The 18,711-nt window shown below is 50.0% G+C and overlaps 1 protein-coding gene across 1 annotated transcript; it reads right to left on the reverse strand.

Annotated features, from left to right (window-relative positions):
- On the reverse strand, positions 1 to 10,441 carry LOC113409567 (charged multivesicular body protein 1a). Its single transcript, XM_026663633.1, has 7 exons — positions 10,373 to 10,441; positions 8,333 to 8,352; positions 6,435 to 6,512; positions 5,149 to 5,295; positions 3,819 to 3,947; positions 1,646 to 1,833; positions 1 to 84 (listed from the first exon to the last, which is right to left on the reverse strand). The coding sequence occupies exons 1-7, from the start codon at positions 10,377 to 10,379 to the stop codon at positions 63 to 65; spliced, it is 591 nt and encodes a 196-aa protein (XP_026519418.1). The 5' UTR covers positions 10,380 to 10,441; the 3' UTR covers positions 1 to 62.
- Positions 10,442 to 18,711: the final 8,270 nt, after the last annotated feature.

Here is an 18,711-nt window from a genome sequence, read left to right on the forward strand (position 1 = left end):
CATCTCCCCACTCGATGCACAATCAGTAGGGGAACAGTGATCATCCAGAACAATGGGAGACTTTAATTCCGCAAGGCAGCCAATCTGGAAGAAACAGCACAAGAGAGTCAAACAGGAGCACGGAACGCGGGAGCTGCTTCCAAGTGAACCCAGAGAGCACGGGAGGAGCTTTCTGGAGAACTGGGCAAGGCGGGGGGCACTACGCCCAGTGATGGAATGAGTCTGAACCGGGGAGGAGGCGGTTTGCACGGACAGAAGTCCCCCCCCGGAGCACGGATAACAATTTACGTTCTAGCGGGTGAGTTACCAGCACCTTCCAATACAGCCAATGCATTTCCTGCGCTCAGGCCAGAGCGGCCCCAGCAGCGTGTTTAACAGCACGGCAATGCGACGCCACCGGCCAGGAAGGGACAAGTGTGATTCCGCAGGAGCCCAAAGAGACCCGGGGTTCAGCACATGCACCAACACTCCCTGCAGCACGGGGGGGTGGGGGGGCAGTGCGAACTCTGACCTCAGCAGACAGAGCAGCAGGCGCACTGCAAGCACGTGGGAGGATGGGGAGAAAGCCTCTGTGCTGGAAACACCTTTGGGCTCAGATGGGACACAGGACAAGCCCCTTCCAGCCGCCGGAGGGCAGTATCAGGCAGGGCTTTGTGCGGAAACAGTTGGGCTGGTTCCTGGGGAGGGTCTGGAATAGCGCTTAGAGCGCAGAGGGAGTTTAAGGAAAGGCTGGATGCTCCGTTTGTCATCTCATAACCTATCTGATGGCCCCACGAGCGAGGAGAAAGAACAGCATCTCCCTCCATCGCAGAGCCCTGGAGCCAGGACCACGCCATCTTGTGTGTGTGCGGCATGGAAGACACTCAGTCATCTTCAGCAAGAGGCACCTTCCAGCCGCACCACACAATGCAGCCAGGGGAGGGTCTCCATTTCTCAGGGTCCGTAAAACGCCTCCCACTCTGAGGACACCCCTCAGCTCACACCAGACCCACCGCTCCTCTCCGTGCTTCAGACAGCCCAAAGCGAGAGAACCTGGAGAGAGTCTGGCAGCTGTGCAATGACTTCTGGGAAAGGACGGGGGCGAGAGGGGGCAAAGGGAGCTCTGTACAGCCAGGAACTGCAGGGCTCTGTTCTCGGAGGGGCCCTCTCACGGTAGCTGCATGCAGAGCTGCAGGGACGGGGAGGAGGAAGAGGAGCTCACCAGCAATAGGAGGTGGCCTCAAGCCTCTTCTGGGGAGGTTCCAGAGAGACAGCCTGTTTGAAGGTCAGTGCCAAGCACGCCCAGAGCAGCATCACCTGCGCAAGGCAAGCACGGGCCAGGAGCACTCCCACCATCTGGTTACTGAGCTGAGCAAGCAACACCTTCTACCACCTCCACTCCCCAGTGCTCCCCAACACCCATTGCTAGTAGAATCAGGAAGCCCCTCTCCTCTGTGGAGCACGACGAGGTACGCTGCCTGTACGTGGCTCCCCTGGAGCTGTGCTAGGCTCCACCATGCATGGGGACGCGAGAGCCCAGAGGTTGCTCCAACAGCTGGCTTTCCTCCCAGCCACCTGTTGGGCAGTTCAAGCTCCCAGGAACAGGAAGCCCAGGGACACAATCACACCAAGGGACGTGGGGGAGGAAAAGGGGGAGAGAAAGAACCTTCGGGACAGCTGGTCTTCCTGGGTGCGGACGGAGCTCTCCCCCACTGCCGAAGCCCCCTCGGGGAGCTGATTGAGTTGGTCCATGATCTCCAAGCCATTCTCCTCGGCAATCTGCACGATGAGGCTGTCCACCTGCTCCTGCGGCGTGGTCAGGGTGGTAGCAGAGCTCATGGAGTCCTCCATCACCTACAATGGGCAGAGTCAGTATCTGAAGCAGAGCCACCATCTGGCTCCATTGAAGAACCTACCCAGCCCACGTTCCTGCCTGTAGGAGCCCGTTACAGATCTTGAGTTTGGCCCACTGCTCCCCTCCCCAGAGGGTTCTCCACATCCTTGTCAGCCAGACAGCTAGGCCTCAGGACAGGAGGATGGGTTGGAGCCAGAGAGATCCTGAAGCCCCTAGACATCAGTGTACCGCCCGGCACCTAGCTGTATGAAGAGTTATGGACCCCATCTGTTCATGTTAGCCCCCACCCTGCCTTAGGTTCTCAGTGAAGCTTTCAGATACTGTAGATATGGTCAGACACTTGCACCAGGGGCTTCTCCTTGCCATCAGATTCAGGGGCAGCTCTCTTATCCTGGTTCGAGACACTGCCCATCCAGGGTCAAGGCAATATTCAAGAATGAGCTCAAGGCCAGCTCTACTTGGGAGCATGGGACGTTCTAGACTGCTCCCAGACTGATCAGGTCAAAGGTTGATCGAAACAGAACATGAGGTACAATCACTCATGTGGCCCAGCCCCTTGAGCATGCTGGGGGGAGCGGGGAAATCAAACAAGCCAGAGACCATCATGATGAGAAGAATGGATTGGCCTGTGTGTGAGGCACTGGACTGTGACTCAGGAGCTCTGGGTTCAGTTCCTAGCTCTAACAGACTCCCCATGTGATCTGGGGCAAGTCACCTAGTTGCTAGTCTGTACCATTACTCCTGGGGGAATTCTGCCCCACTACGCACGTGCAGAATTCATATCCCCCGCAGATTTTTTTTCTCCACAGAAAATGGATTCTATCAGAGAGGCACTGCAGTTACACCTTTCACCCACCAGGGGCTGCTGTGGCACCAGAAAAGAGGGAGACTGGAGCAGCCAGCCGTGGAGAGGGAGGAGAGAAGGCTGCTTTCCTCATAGTGTCCTGCCTCAGGGCCAGGTGAGGAGGCATGGGATATGGGGGCATGGACAGCACGGGGCACACAGGGCTGCTGTGGGGGGTCACAGACTGGGGCTCAGAAGGGCTAGTGGAGGTGGCACAGGCACTAGTGGGGTGACAGCATTGAACTGGGGCTGAATGGGAGTGGGGGTGCAGGACCACATGGGGACGGGGCAGATGTGCCTGACTGAGTGAGAGGCTAGGGGTCAGCCAGGGTCTGCACAGGGGAGGCTCCCCAACTCCCTAACAATCCCTTCCCCCCGCAAAAAAACCCGTTCCATACTTCTCCCACCCACACTGAACAATCATTCCAGTTCGCTACCAGGCTTCTTCCCAGCAACTACTTCCTTCTCCCACATCTCCTCCGTTACCCCGACTCCCCGAACCCTTTGCACTGCTTCTGAGGGGTGCGGGAAATACGTTTCTGTAGTGTGGTTTAAATGAATTATTACTGAATGTTCTGTATCAATATGCCTAGGGAGGAATCTAATTGTCAAAAAACATTTCCTGAATCTTTTTTGTTGTCTGCATTGTTACAGACATACTTGCTGATGGGTATTTTGAAATAAATTATGACAATAATTGAAAGCAGTGTGATTATATTGTGTTATTTTGAAAAATAAAATAAGCAGAATTTTGCTACATTTTAAAATATTGTGTGCAGAATTTTTAGGCACAGAATTCCCCCAAGAATATGCCATGGGGACAAGACTTTCCGCACCCTTCGTCTGAGTGTCTGCCTGCTCTGATCACAAGCTCTTTGGGATAGAGACTCTCTATGTGCAGCTCCTAACCCTAACCCTAACCCTGATCTTCCTTGATGAGCTACTATAGACCAGAGCTCTGGAAACAACCGAGCCATTAATCCAAAGACCACATCTGGGAGCCCGGGAAGGGCCTTGTGTCTGAGCCCATGATGGTGGGGCGATACAGTTCTCTCTGCTCCACCCCCCAGCCTCCAACGAATACAATTCTTCCCGCAGCCCACCAGTCTACCCCCAGGCGAGCGAGTGCCCAGCACTTACCGAGGTGTGAACATCCAAGTTCTGAACCTGGTGCTCAAATTTATCCATCACCGCCGAGACCTTCTGCAGGTCCATGGAGCTCAGAGCTTTGTCCAAGGCCTTGGTCACCTGAGCCATATTTTTAGTCACCTGTAACAGGAGGTTGGAAAATATACACACCAAACACACAAATGTTCCCAAGCCTGGCCACAAGCAATTCAGTGTTACTGGCATTTCCACCACAGGGGCCTCAGTCTGCACAGGTCAGCGACGTCCTGCCGGGAATAGCGGGGACTCTCAGCTCAGATTGGCCGCAGGGCTTTAGAATTGTGCACATGCAACCGAAGGCACGAATACTGAAAATGCACATGCAAGAGATCCGCTAGCCTTCTAGCTGTCACTGTGCACATCGGAATTGCACCTGGCATCTACTGCACGCACACACGACACACACGCATCGTTTTCATATACAGCCCTGGAAGTCTGCCCTTTAACAGTACAGAGGCAACTTCACCATGACAGTCACATGAAAATAGTAACCATGCCCATGAGCTCTTCTATGCAAGGGCTTCATGCATTTTTAGCGCCTCCTCCTGCTATTTCTCCACTGAACCCTTTGGTGTTCAGACCGGAAATGTTACTCCCAACGTTAGTACAAACACCGTGAAGACAGGAGCTCCAGCCCACAGGCGCAATGTGCTTCAGGGGCTGTTCTTGCTGCCCGTCCTCTCTCTAAGCGGAGCCACATAACTCCAGGAAGTCCAGGTGGGACTCCAGTGTTGGTCATGTGGCTCACAGTGAAGAGAGATTTCAGACAGAATCCGAAGAGGGAACAAGCATCTTCAGCTCCCAGCAAAATCAAAAGGACTTGAGAGTGCTCAGTACCTTGCAGAAGAGAACTCGAACCCCCAATTCCCTGCACACAAGCATGCATGGACACATGGCTAAGGCAGGGGGGTGATTCCAGGCACACACCTTCCAGGCCTGCAGACTTGGGCTCAAATATGGATGAAGCCACAAATGAAGCAAGTTTGAGGGTCTCATTTCTGGTCCCCAGTGAAATGTACTGGCCACATCACAAGGCAATGAGAGACACACACTGGCATTTCAGCAGCTGTGGCAGTCTCTGCCAATGCCCAGTCTAGCTCCGGGCCCTGACCAAATCCCAGTTTGGGGGTGGGAGGTGTCATAGCGCTTGCCAACACTACAGCCCAGTTCTAACCAAGTTACAAAAGAAGAGAGGAATGTCGTCAGTAGAGGGGAGGGATGGGCCAATAGTCTCTATCTGTACAAGGACAGGAAACAGCTTCTGTTCCTCCAGGGATACACCTGAGACGACACAGCCTCTTACCCCCTTCATGGTCACTGCCGTCTGCACCTTGGAGACCACTGCATCCACTCGGGAAGCCATCCGAAGCCAGTTTAAACCTTCGTTCTTCTTCCGGATTGCATTCTCTGCATAGACACGAGCACATTCTACGTTCTTCTGCTGAAGGGCCTGGAACATGGAAGGGAAAAGATTTGCAGAGAGAAATCCATTTTGCTTCACACATCAGAAACAAATGTCTCCCATTTCCACCCAAGGGATGTCATGCAGAAATCTCTCTAGTCTGTGTTCTTTCCAAAGGGACTTTGGTGTTTGCTTGGATCGGGATTAGCGAAGCCGGTGGTAGCCAAACATGCTAGGACGGCTGGGATTAGGGTTGAGGCTAGGAGATTTGGGGATGTCAGGATGGCCTATTGCGCCGGGCACGTCAATCAATGATGCGGGGGGAGAACGTGCCTGCTTGGATCTCAGCAGTACATAGGTCAGAGAACGCAGGACAGCAGATTCTGCTTACTAGCAACACCTCGCTTGCTGTTATCTGGCCGCTGCCAACAAGCAGAAGGCAGGTTTGCAGGGCTGCAGCCAGGGTAGCCAGCACTGGGACGTGCCTTCCCTGACTGCAGCCCTGAAAACCTGCCTGCGGGCCAGGCAGCAGCAGGGAGCATGGCTGCAGCCCAGATGCTGGGGCTTTCTATGGGGAGTGGGGGTGTGAGCCGCACAGTATCGCTCCCTGTGCTCTTCGGGGGCTGGGGCTCAGCACACCCCAATGCTGCCTTGCCTGGGTGCAGCCCCTAGGCAGGACGCAGCCCAGAGAGAGCAGGGAGAGGTACGGTGCAGCTCCAGCATCCAGGCTGCAGCCCCCCTCCCCACACTGCCCAGCCAACAGCCTCCCCTCCCCTCCCGTGTGGGCTCCCTGCGCAGGCAGGTTTGGAGGCTGCAGCCAGAGAAGGCACATCCCAGCACTACCTTCCCGGGCTGTAGGCCCACACACCTGCCTGCAGCCGGGGCCTTTCTTCCAAAAGCTGCTGTTAATAGGCGCCATCCCGTTGCCAACATCCACATCCCACTAACATTAAAGTCAATGGGGCAGGGATGGCTCCCAGCCAAGTGTTGCCATTAACCAGAAGCTGTTAATATCCAGGGTGCTATTACGTGGAATCTAGTTAATCCCTCTGATACAGAGCCATGGATTGACGGCACAGGCGCAAGGGCTGAAAAGACACCTAGCCCTCAGAGACGGTCTGTGTGTGTTACTTTCATCTCCACCAGGGAGTTCCACCACCTCCACAGAGTTCAGCCACACTGGCTACCTTCTTGACTTTGGCTTGCTCAGTCTTCGAGTCCTTCTCGGCCTTCTTGGCTAGCTTCTCCAGCTGCTTTGCTGTGAACTAAGAGAAACAGACTTCGGTGCTCGGCCATGAAAGGATCAAACATTAACACAATCAGAGGCTCCCACAACAGCCCACAGGCTGTCCTAGCAAAGCGTGTGTACGGTGCCCACAGCGTCGGCTGGCACTGCCTCAGCTGCCTTTGCAGGCTGGCTTGTCTTTATACAACCCTAAAACGCAGTGAGATTGGCTGGGCAGGCGCCGTAGTTATGGACGGGACTGGGCATACAGCGGCGGCAGCAAGAGGAAAGGAACTCAGTGAGCTGCAGTAGCCCCTTTGGCTGACTGATGGAGCAGAGTTGGAGCGCTCTGAGGGAAGGCCTGGCTTCCTTGGCCAGACAGGTAGTACCTGTGGCATGGTACTGGCTAAAGCACGCTGTCCTCTCTCTCCTGCTGCGAAATACACAGCAGTAGCAAGCAGTGGAGGCACTTGAGATTTCAGCCCCTGGTTTAAGAGGCAGGGACCTAGGGGCTCTCAGTGAGGTGTCTGGAACATACTCCTTAGCTTGGGTTCAGGGACCTTCAGGGCACGCTCACAGGCTCACTTGTCAAGGCGGTTTCAGAGGTGAGCGAAAGGGACTGATTGGTGCTTGAGGGGAGTGATGGGAAGGAGTTTGCTTTGCACTTGGCATAGTCTTTCCTTCACGTCCCCTGCCATGCATGACAATTCTGGGTTGGGTTTACACTACCTATGTGGCTCCAGAACAGGTGATAAGTGTTCTCTAGATAAATAGCTCCCCCTTCCTGTTGTGGCTGGGAACTGCAGAGGCAGAGCTGCAGCTGTTATTTTAAACAGATTTTCATAAAGGTAAAGCTCTAGGGGGAGGGATTTGTGTCTCCCCTCTGGGAACGGAGGTAGGTTTGGTACCATACATATTCCGTCTCTCTACATTAGCACAGAGCACAGGAGAATATGGTCTATAGGCTCCTGTTACATTTAATCCAATTACCAGGTGAAGGGCCCGTCCAGCCTAATGCACTTAACTGATTTGCGGCTCACACCAATGGAGGTTAAGCACCTTATGCAATCAAGAGCTGCAATGCCACTTCCTTTACATCAGGAGAGACAAGTGCTTGCAACATAATCGACGATGTCTTCAGGGGCTAAATCACAGCATCGCTAGGGACCTCTGCACTGCTTCCTCCCCCAGAATAAGAGACACAAGTTCCTGTTCTTTCACCACCACAGCCTTAAATATTGGGATCTTTATGTAGCTGTTGACCTCTCCCTGGCCCCTGTGGACAGAAAGCCCAGTGGCGCCCCCACTCTGGGAGACTCAGTGAAGATACTGCACATCACACCCCTGCTGGAGGGAGAGCACTGGAAGGAGGAGATAAAGCCTTGGGAAGACAGGACAATGAAAGCAAGAGGAGTTGAAGGTAGGAAGGAAGGTTCTGGGAGAGGTTTCTCCAAGTCAGTGAACTCTCCATCAAGTGGGTGAGAGAAGGTCGGAGCAGAAAGCATTTGAGAAGCCAAATTTAAAAACAAGGAATAAACCTAGACCCATAGTAGCTGCTTCTTAAAGATGATCAACCCTAGCCTCCGGCTGTTGGAGGAGCCCACAAAACACCCGACTAGTACAGGGTCTGGTAGTCAGCTAGGCTCCTAAGCAGCCTGTACCAGGAAGACAGCTCGGTTTTGTACAGACCTACCAGCCATACCACAAGACACCATAAGAGGGTCTTAGAGCATCAGTTCAGCTGGGCTTGTCGACTTTCAATTGACCAAGGCCACGCAGGGCAGCCTGTGCTGGGAGGCATAGAATAATGAATCCACCATGCTGGGGCAGAAAGGGACATCCTGTAATGGCCACACTCACCTTCAGCTGGAAGAGTGTATCTGAAACAAGAGAGGAGGTGACTCAGATCACAGGTTTTTAGAGTCTCTGTCAGTCAGTAACATAAAGGTCACACAATCTTTCACCCAAGGAACTGTGCTTTGGGAGGTACCTTCTATGGTGAGTCTCCCCAGTTCACACACCCCCCCCTTCCCCTTAAAAGCATCACACCAACATTCCTTTTGCCTGAAGGGGGCTGGACAGGCTGAGGTTGTGCTGCTCACACATCCCAGTACCACCACCATGATTGTTCAGAAAAGTCTCTTCTGGGCAAGCAGAGACCACAGCCCTCAGCTGCCTCCACTGCACTCTCAGCCTTTGCCTGTGCACTGGGGACCCCTCAGGCTACCTAGCTAAGGTACTCCATACGGCCTCCATCACCCTAGTATGTAGGCACCTCCCAACCTTTATCCAGTGCCATTATCCCCCTGTACAAATGGGGAACAGAGGCACAAGGAGACTAAGTGACATGCCCAAGGGCACACAGAAAGCTGGTGGCAGAGCAAGGACTTGAACCTGGGTCTCCCAAGTCACAGCTAGTGCCCTAACCACTAGGCCAATCCTTCCTCTCCTGTCATGCTAGAGCACAGAAGCAGAAACTCCTGTGTTAAAGACTTGTCTACACATAGCTGACCAACCCGTGCTGGAGTCTCATTTGGCTACAACTGAGCTCAAATGACACTGACGCTGATTTTTAAACGTGGTTGTAAGGCCAGTGGTGATTGGATCATTGTACACAGTAAGGGACTGAAAAAACGACCTAGAATGGAATATGAGACATCTCAGAGAGCTTGTTAAAAAGGCTGTTGGAGGGTTTTATTGGCGACACTCCACAGGATTGATTCCTGCTTTCAATTTCATGACTAATCAATGAGGGTCAGGCATATGCATGGATAACAAAGGCCCTGAGCACCCAGGGTAACAGGAGTGCTATCTGAACTGCTCGGCTGGGGACTGGCTCAGAATACTGAAGGAGCCATACAAGCTAGTGAATTATCCCTTGGATATGGCTCTTTGAAATAAATGGACTCACTGAATATTAGGTACTGAAATATTCACTGTAAACAATTATCTACCATAAGTTAATGCATCCGTGGCAAGTATCACAGCATCCACGGTACAGCACAGTGGCTTCACTATGCAGTTCTCTCTCAATTTGACACACATCATGTATGGGACCTTAATCCTGGAGTGGAGCTAATAGAAATCACATTCTGTCTTGCAGCTAACAAGTGACTCATCAGAAGGCAGCTTCCTGGCTTTTACTGAAATACCTGTGTCACTTGTCACTGTGGTTTCTCTGATCACAATTACATGGTGACCTTTGACCCAGAACCTGGCACACCCCAGATATCCCTGTAAATAACTCTCAGCCAGCTTCATCCGGCCAGTTTCATACAAGAGGAAATGGATCAGTTCAGGAATTTAGGGCAACTTTAAATACATTTTAGTTTTCTGAAACACCTGGACCTATTTCAATTCATCAGAAAAGCCAGGGACAAACAAGCTGCCCTTGAGTTTTCTCTCCCTGACCAATGCAGCACAGGCCCTCGGGCTGCACTGACCCGCCCCAGCCCTGAGACAGGGACAGGGTCTCCACCCTCCTCCTCAGGAGCCTACTGGCCAGGACGACTGAGCAGAGCCCCTGCAGGTAACCCCCGGGACTCCCCTACGACCACAGGGCAGCCCCCACTCTGGGGTCACAGGGAACTCCCTCTCCCAGGTCACATCATCACGTGCCCTGATGTCACCAACGGATTTCCCTCTCCCTTCCCCCAATGGCCACCCCTCCCACAAGCCCACCTCTGACCCGGCCCTGACCCCCTCCCCTCCCCCAGGCCTCAGGCACAGCCCCCTGCCCCCACCCCCGGTCCCAGCCCCTTGACCTCCTTCCCCTCCCCCCCGGCCCTGCCCCCGCTCCCCGCCCCGGGAGCCCCTCCCCCGGGGGCAGCAGGCGGCCCGCGGCGCGGCTCGGGCCGGAATAGCGCCCAGCCCCCCCGGATGGGGGCGTCTTTCTCCTACCGTCCATCTCTGCCGCTACCACTTCCAGGGGCTCCAGACACTTCCGGGTTGTTGCGTCATCACTCCGCTTGTTCTCGCGAGGTTTCCCCCTCAGCCCTGGTCCGTTCAACGCATGCGTAAATGGAGGAGGGTTTTCCGCGGCGAAGCCAGGGTGGGGCGTCACATGACCAGAGCGCCGCTCCCCCCAATGCCCGCCTCCCGCGGGCAGCAGCCCACGTGGCTCCCGGCGAAGGGGGGCAGTGGGGGGAGCCAGGCCTCCTGTGTGGTCTTGCCCAGTCGCCCCGTTCTGTGCCTCAGTTTCCCCACCTGTAGAGTGGGATTGGTGCGGGTCCTTGGTAGCAGCAATAGAGCGGGCTGGAGGGAGCCCTGGACTGTAGGTAGGGGAGGAGCAGGGGGAGCGACAGGAACAGAGAAAGGCAAAGCAGAGCAAGGGGGACTAGGTGGTGGAGGTAGAAATCATTTCTTGCTGGTACTGCAGTCATGGGAGGGACACAATGGGGAGCACGTGACCTCCCCATGTGACTCCTCCCAGCCGGGGCCCCCATGCTCTCCCCATCCCCTCTGACCCCCCCCCCTTTGTATATACAAATGTCAACATGCTTAACTACTCACTTTGTAGTAGTTCAGTCTGTTTATATGGACTATGGGAGTTGGCTGAAGACCCATTTCAGCATATGTATGACTTATTAAAAGACAAATTTTAAGTAGAACTGTATCCTAAATTGCTTTATGGTATTGTACCCAAACACTGCATTTCAATGCGGGATTCAACTTCCTTTATAGGAACAGACTCCTGAAACTCTTACCAGTCCACAAAAGTGGTCCATAGTCATGCAAATAGTCCCATTGTCTTCAATGGGATTGATCAAATGTTTAAGGATTTACAGGATTAGGTTCCAAGTTTATAAATTGTTCTGGATGAAACTGACAATGCCTGAGCTGTCAGATCAAAAGGAGCTTCATTCCAATAAAGGTGGGCAGATGTGTGATGTTTTAGCTCTGTTGCTAAGATGAGGAACATATGTTCAGCAAAGTTCTTGGCAGATTCCTGAGGCAGCGAGCTGGTTTAAGGCTGTCAGCATTAAAATCTTCACTTATAGTTCTCTCACCCACAAAGCTGGAAAATGAGGCGTTTGTTTTCTTTGTTTTGCTGCGTCAGTTCCAGTTAACAAAATGCATGTTAGACTAGTTTGGCTGCAAAGAAGAATTCTAGGTACACTGGGGACAACACCTGATTCCCATCAGGCCAGAACTGGGCTGACATCAGTATCCAAACATCCTCTGGTCAGTGCAAGCAGAGGCATTCCTCTAATGATTTGGACTTGATGTGATGCTGTATGGCTGTCATGGATAATTCAGACCAATGGGGAGAAAAAGATTCAAAAACAATGTTGAAACACCTTCCGTCCCCCCCCCCACCCCTCGCCTCTTGAGGACTCCTGACCAATGTAACAGCACAATACATATACTAACAAACTTAAACTTATCCAAAGCCTTTGTTTAAGTTTGTTAGCATATGTATTGTGCTGTTAAAGTCATACAAAGAATGAATATCCTCCCTAGTCCCATTCTGCTCCTTTAAGGAGCAGAGTATGGGGGGGCTAGCCCCAAGTCTTTCCAGTGCCCTGTACCCGCTAAAAATCTCTTGCCGGTACTGCATACTGGAGGGTACCGCCCTACTTGCACCCCTGGTTACGGAATGGATTGAGTGCGGGGGTGGGGTTAGGGTGACCAGACAGCAAATGTGAAAAATCGGGACAGGGGTGGGGGGGGGGTAATAGCCTATATAAGAAAAAGACCCAAAAATCGGGACTGTCCCTATAAAATCGGGACATCTGGTCACCCTAGGTGGGGTGAACAGTGTGGAAGAGACAGACCCAGAGGAAAGGGACGGGAGTGCTGCTTTGGAAAGACTGAGGAGAGAAAACAGGAGGGAGGGAGGGAAAAGACAGACTGTGGAGAGAGGTGGAGTGGAAAGAGAAAAGGGAATAAGCAGGGCAATGCTTAATTTTTAATGAGAGAGGTGCTGGGGCTCAAGCAATTTTTTTTTACTTTCATAACTAATGCAGCAAGCCTAGAGGTGCCATGGCTCAGCCCTGACAACAGATTAAGCACTGACACAGGGGCCCACCATGTTCAGATTAGTGAATCTAATCTTTGCTCTTTTAAATTCATATTGCTGGCAACTCTGGCTTCTGTAGTTAAACAGCTGGAGAAAAAGGCAGGGAAAACAGCCGCAATTAATCAGAATGCACAGTCCCCACCCCAGTAGCCCCCCCCAAGCCTCCAGCTTGTTCCTTGGAAGTTGTTTAAATGTTAGAATACAAGACTGGCCAGACTGGGTCAGACCAAAGGTCCATCTAGCCAGTGTCCTGTCTTCCGACAGTGGCCAGTGCCAGGTGCCCCAGAGGGAATGAACAGAACAGGTAATCGTCAAGTGATCCATCCTCTGTTGCTCATTCCCAGCTCTAGCAAACAGAGGCTAGGGACACCATCCTTGTCCATCCTGGCTAATAGCCATTGATGGACCTATCCTCCATGAATTTATCTAGTTCTATTTTGAACCCTGTTATAATCTTGGCCTTCACAATATCCTCTGGCAAGGAGTTCCACAGGTTGACTGTGCGTTGTGTGAAAAAATACCTCCTTTTGTTTGTTTTAAACCTGCTGCCTATTAATTTCATTTGGTGACCCCTAGTCCTTGTGTTATGAGGTGTAAATAACTTTCTCCACACCAGTCATGATTTTATAGACCTTTATCATATCCCCCCTTAGTCGTCTCTTTTCCAAGCTGAAAAGTCCCAGTCTTATTAATCTCTCTTCATATGGAAGTCGTTCCATACCCCTAATCATTTTTGTTGCCCTTTTCTGATCCTTTTCCAATTCCAATATATCTTTTTTGAGATGGGGCGACCACATCTGCATGCAGTATTCAAGATGTACACGTACCATGGATTTATATAAAGGCAATATGATTTTCTGGCTTATTATGTATCCCTTTCTTAATGATTCCCAACATTCTGTTTGCTTTTGTGACTGCTGCTGCACATTGAGTGGATGTTTTCAGAGAACTATTCACAGTGACGCCAAGATCTCTTTCTTGGGTGGTAACAGCTCATTTAGACCCCATCATTTTACATGTATAGTTGGGATTATGTTTTCCAATGTGCATTACTTTGCATTTATCAACATTCAATTTCATCTGCCATTTTGTTGCCCAGTCACCCAGTTTTGTGAGATCCTTTTGTAGCTCATCACAGTCTGCCTGGGACTTAACTATCTTGAGCAATTTTGTATCATCTGCAAATTTTGTCACCTCATTGTTTACCCCTTTTTCCAGATCATTTATGAGTATGTTGACTAGGACTGGGCCCAGTATAGACCCCTGGGGGACACCACTATTTGCCTCCCTCCATTCTGAAAACTGACCATTTATGTCTACCCTTTGTTTCCTATCTTTTAACCAGTTACCAATCCATGAGAGAACCTTCCCTCTTATCCCATGACAGCTTACTTTGCTTAAGAGCCTTTGGTGCGGGACCTTGTCAAAGACTTTCTGAAAATCTAAGTACACTATATCCACTGGATCCCCTCAAAGAATTCTAGTAGATTGGTGAGGTATGATTTCCCTTTACAAAACTATGTTGACTCTTCCCCAACAAATTACGTTCATCTATGTGTCTGACAATTTTGTTCTTTACTATAGTTTCGACCAGTTTGCCTGGTACTGAAATCAGGTTTACCTGCCTGTAATTGCCGGGATCACCTCTGGGGCCCTTTCAAAAAAATTGGCGTCACATTAGCTATCCTCTAGTCATCTGGTACAGAAGCGGGTTTAAATGATAGGTTACAGACTACAGTTAGTAGTTCTGCAATTTCACATTTGAGTTCCTTCAGAACTCTTGGGTGAATCCCATCTGGTTCTGGTGACTTATTACTGTTTAGTTGATCAATTTGTTCCAAAACTTCCTGTAATGACACCTCAATCTGGGACAGTTCCTCAGATTTGTCACCTAAAAAGAATGGCTCAGGTTTGGGAATCTACCTCACATCCTCAGCCCTGAAGACCGATACAAAGAATTCATTTAGTTTCTCCTCAATGGGCTTATCGTCCTTGAGTGCTCCTTTAGCATCTTGATTGTCCAGTGGCCCCACTGGTTGTTTAACAGGCTTCCTGCTTCTGATGTACTTAAAAAAAACTTTGCTATTACTTTTTGAATCTTTGGCTAGTTGTTCTTCAAATTCTTTATTGACCTTTCTAATTATATTTTTACATTGCATTTGCCAGAGTTCATTGCTCCTTTCTCTTTTCCTCACTAGGATTTAACTTCCACTTTTTAAAGGATGCCTTTTTGCCTCTCACTGCTTCTTTTACTTTGTTGTTTAGCCACGGTGGCTCTTTTTTGGTTCTCTTACTATGTTTTTTAATGTGGGGAATACATTTAAGTTGAGCCTCTATTATGGTGTCTTTAAAAAGTTTCCATGCAGCATGTTGACAATGAAGCACCAAACCCGTGAGCTTCCAGGCTCTGCTTCCTTTGCAGCAGGTGGTGGTGGATCAGAAATCCCCTCACCCTTTTAAATGAAATGTGTTTAAGTATGTGAGAGTCCAAGTACTCTACTGGCTGATCCTCCGCCAACCCCAAGGCTGGATAGGAGTCAGTTTAGTCTGGGGATAAGGAGAGCCAAAAATGTGTTTCGCAGTCTCACCTCATAGTGCTAAGGTCCCTCTGGCAGCAGCATCAGTTTACTGTGCCTGTGATGATGATGCTTATTGATGAGTCACAAAAGGGCCTTGGTGGTGCAAGCAAGAGAGCTGCAGAGCCCAGTACGTGGGACCTGGACTGGGGGCTCATCTATGGGGCAATTCCAGAGCAAACATGGAGATGTGAGAGGTAAAGCGTTGTCCTTCCCCGGTGTAGTTTCTGTGCTAACAGAGACTGGCATCCCAATAGGGTAAGAAGGGTTAATGTTATGTGCCCGTTGACATAGTTAGATCCATGCCAATGCAATCAAGAGGTTATTGAGTATGATTTTTGTGGTTAAAGCAGTAGAGAATAGGAGTCAGGACTCCTGTAGTCAATTCCCAGCCCTGGGAGGGAATGTGGTCTGCTGGGAGAAAAAGGAACTGCAAGGCATGACTCCTCCCAGCTCTGTTACTGATTTGCTGTATGAACTTGGGCAAAGTCATATGACTTCTTTGTGCCTGAGGTTCCCCACAGAGGGGCTGTGATTAATTAGGGAAGGCTGGAAAAGTAGTGTTGAGAGCCTCAAGTGAAAGTCACTATAGAAGCAAAAAAAGGTAATTTTTCCTAGAAGAGAAGAGGACAGGCTGTTGGCCTTTTTGATCGTCTGGAAGTTCTCTTAGATGAGTCTCCAAAATGGAAGGTCCAGGAAGCCCCTGGTATCCATGTTTCTACCAATGGAAATCTAAGACCCAACACTCCTTCCTCTAGAATAAGTTTTCATATATCCCTGGATGAAACATGCCAAAACCATTACCTCGTACTGTACTGGAGTTCTAAACCAAGAGCCACCACTGGATCACATGTATCTGAGGAATTAGAGAGCTGGAGTGGACTGAGCAGTGGCTTTCAACCTTTCCAGACCACTGCACCCCTTTCAGGAGTCTGATTTGTCTTGTGTACCCCCAAGTTTCACCTCACTTAAAAACTACTTGCTTACAAAATCAGACATAAAAATACAAAAGTGTCACAGCACACTCTTACTGAAAATGTGCTGACTCTCATTTTTACCATATCATTATAAAATAAATCAATTGGAATATAAATATTGTGCTTAGTCATAAATAAATGACTGTGTATAGTATACAGAGCAGTACAAACAAGTCATTGTCTGTATGAAAGTTTAGTTTGTACTGACTTCGCTAGTGCCTTTTATGTCGCCTGTTGTAAAACTAGGCAAATATCTAAGTGAGTTGATGTACCTTCTGGAAGACCTCTGTGTACCCTCAGTGGGTACACGTAACCCTGGCTGAGAACCACTCTGCTACACAATGCAAAAGGAGGGCAGTGCTTGAGTCTGCACCGACCAATGGTGTCATTCTCAGTGGAGATTGCTTTGCTGCACTCTGGGGGTAGAAGGCATTTAGGCACCAAGTGCAAATTCAGCATTTCTACTCTGTCCAGCAATAGAAGGTACAGGACATGTGTTCGACTCTTATTTGCCAAATCTGGGCTGCCCCTCAGAGTGGGGGAGTGCCCCCCCTTAATTTTTATGTACACGGATTTGTTGTTATAGGGTTACTTGCAAAGGTTGTGCTGTGCACCCTGGTTTGCAGTTGTGGGTTGCTCATGAGGGCTGGGCTGTTGACACAGATTTTGATTTTTTTAAGGATTTGTTTTGAAAAGAACCCATATAAAGAATCACACTGAGAGCCCAGGGACAAGAGATGATAGACTTGGGATGCCTTCTGTGATGGATGTGGAATTGCTATGTAATCTAACAATAACTGTATGAACCCTGTATAGAACCTGGTCAGTAAGGTAAAGTTACTGCATAGCTATGGTTGGTTATTGGAATTTCCTGTATTACTACTGATCTAACAATAGGGGACTGTGGGAAGCGCAAACAGGAAAGCTGTTAACGCTAAGGATCCAAGAAGATGGTCAGCCTGTTTTACCAGGATGGGAACTTGGAGATCAAAAGAAGAATAAAGGGTTAGAAAGGATTTCTCAGAGGGAGAAGGGGAGTCATTTGTCAAAGCTGGCCAGGGAGACAGGCTGAGAGACAGAGAGAAACACTGGGGGGAGTCTGAGGGAATGAGCCTGCCCAGAGCCTGGGAATGGGAAGCTTAGAATAAAGCTAGACATGTGAACAATCTGCTTTATTGTTTTTAAGATGTGTTTTCTCTGAAATACTTTTGTTCCAAACAAATGACCCTGTGCTTTAAGTAGGCTGGCTAGTATTTACCACTGTCATTGCTCTCAGAAGGAGCAGAATTGCAAGGCAATCACATTCAGACCCGCTGAGGCAATCACATAAGTAGCAGGGGACCGATCTGAGAGTGGGAGAATCATGTCACTTCACCCAGAGCCAGGCGATGGCTGGGGCCAGAGGCCTTGGAGGGGATGCACTCGACAAAATAAGGAGGGGTCAGTTGTGCAGTTTGCCCGGTAACTGCAACCTGCAATTTCCCCAGCTCTGCGCCTGTTTGCCTCACTCCATAGCTCCAATCAATTCCCCAAACTCATATGCATTGAGGAGAGCAAGTACTTTCTCCAGTTTTCCCAAAAAAAGGATGAGAAGAGAAAACCCAGCCATTTCCAAGAATTCCGATTGGACTCTGTTCTCTCTAAGCGCTCAAGCAGCCAAGTAATAATGAGTCACCTTATCAATAACACTCTCAGATCACTAACAGCTGCATTGTAAATAGCCGTGTATAAAAACAAGTGGGAGCAGACTGTGGCAAAGGGCTACTAACGTTCTGTGTCCAGCACTAAACCACTGACAAGGGTTATCAATGTTTGTCTTTTCTTTGCATCCCAAATTCTTGCAGCTGAAGTCCGGCGTAGTGTGGTTGGTCACCAGAGCAGGGAGTCCTGACAGCCAAATACCCAGGAGCAATCTCAGAAACAGCAAAGTTCTTCACCTTCACGGGAGCACAGCAGATCTGGTGAAGCCTCTGTTTCTAAATCAACAAAGAAACTGCAGCAAAGTCAGATGTCTACTGACAGTTCTTACGGACAAGGTAGGGGACAAACAGCAGGGCCTTCAAACCACAAAACAAAACAAAACTGACTTCAGGGAGTCACGCCAGGGATGTGCTTGGCCCATTAATGCCCCAGGGATGATCCTCAGTAATCGCACCAATTTTAAAACAGGTCATTTTTTAGGCCTAAACTACTCAACAGCGATGTTCCCTTTTAATATGTGATTTTTAATGGGCCATAACAGGCCACAAATGGTGTGAAGTAGACCCAGATCCCAACCTTTTTGTCCCCTTAGAAGTTAGCTGGGTAAAACCGGTCTCAGGCCAGATGTTCTAAATCCACTCAGAAGACACACTGAGTAGGAAAATGAATGTTGGACATCCAAGAACCCTGGGGAAGCTAGTAACTTTTTAGACACCAAGCAGGAGGAAGTGATGGTACCATCCAATATTGTTCAGTGGTTCATTGAACCATGTCTTCCTCCCTTTCCCAGAACTTCCTCCTTCAAGAGCCTGCCCTTTTCCAGTCAAAGGCTTTGTCACACTGGCTTTTTTCCCACAGCTGTGTAGGCTACTGGCCATTTCTAAGCATCTTTTCCTGGGGCTTCCCAATCTTTGTCCTCCCCCAGAACATTGGGTGTTTGGGCTGCAGCTGTTTTCTTACTTG

The sequence above is a fragment of the Terrapene carolina genome, unplaced genomic scaffold, assembly GCF_002925995.2.
Source record: "Terrapene carolina triunguis isolate 2854851 unplaced genomic scaffold, T_m_triunguis-2.0 Scaffold33891, whole genome shotgun sequence".
NCBI classification, from domain to species: domain Eukaryota; kingdom Metazoa; phylum Chordata; order Testudines; family Emydidae; genus Terrapene; species Terrapene triunguis.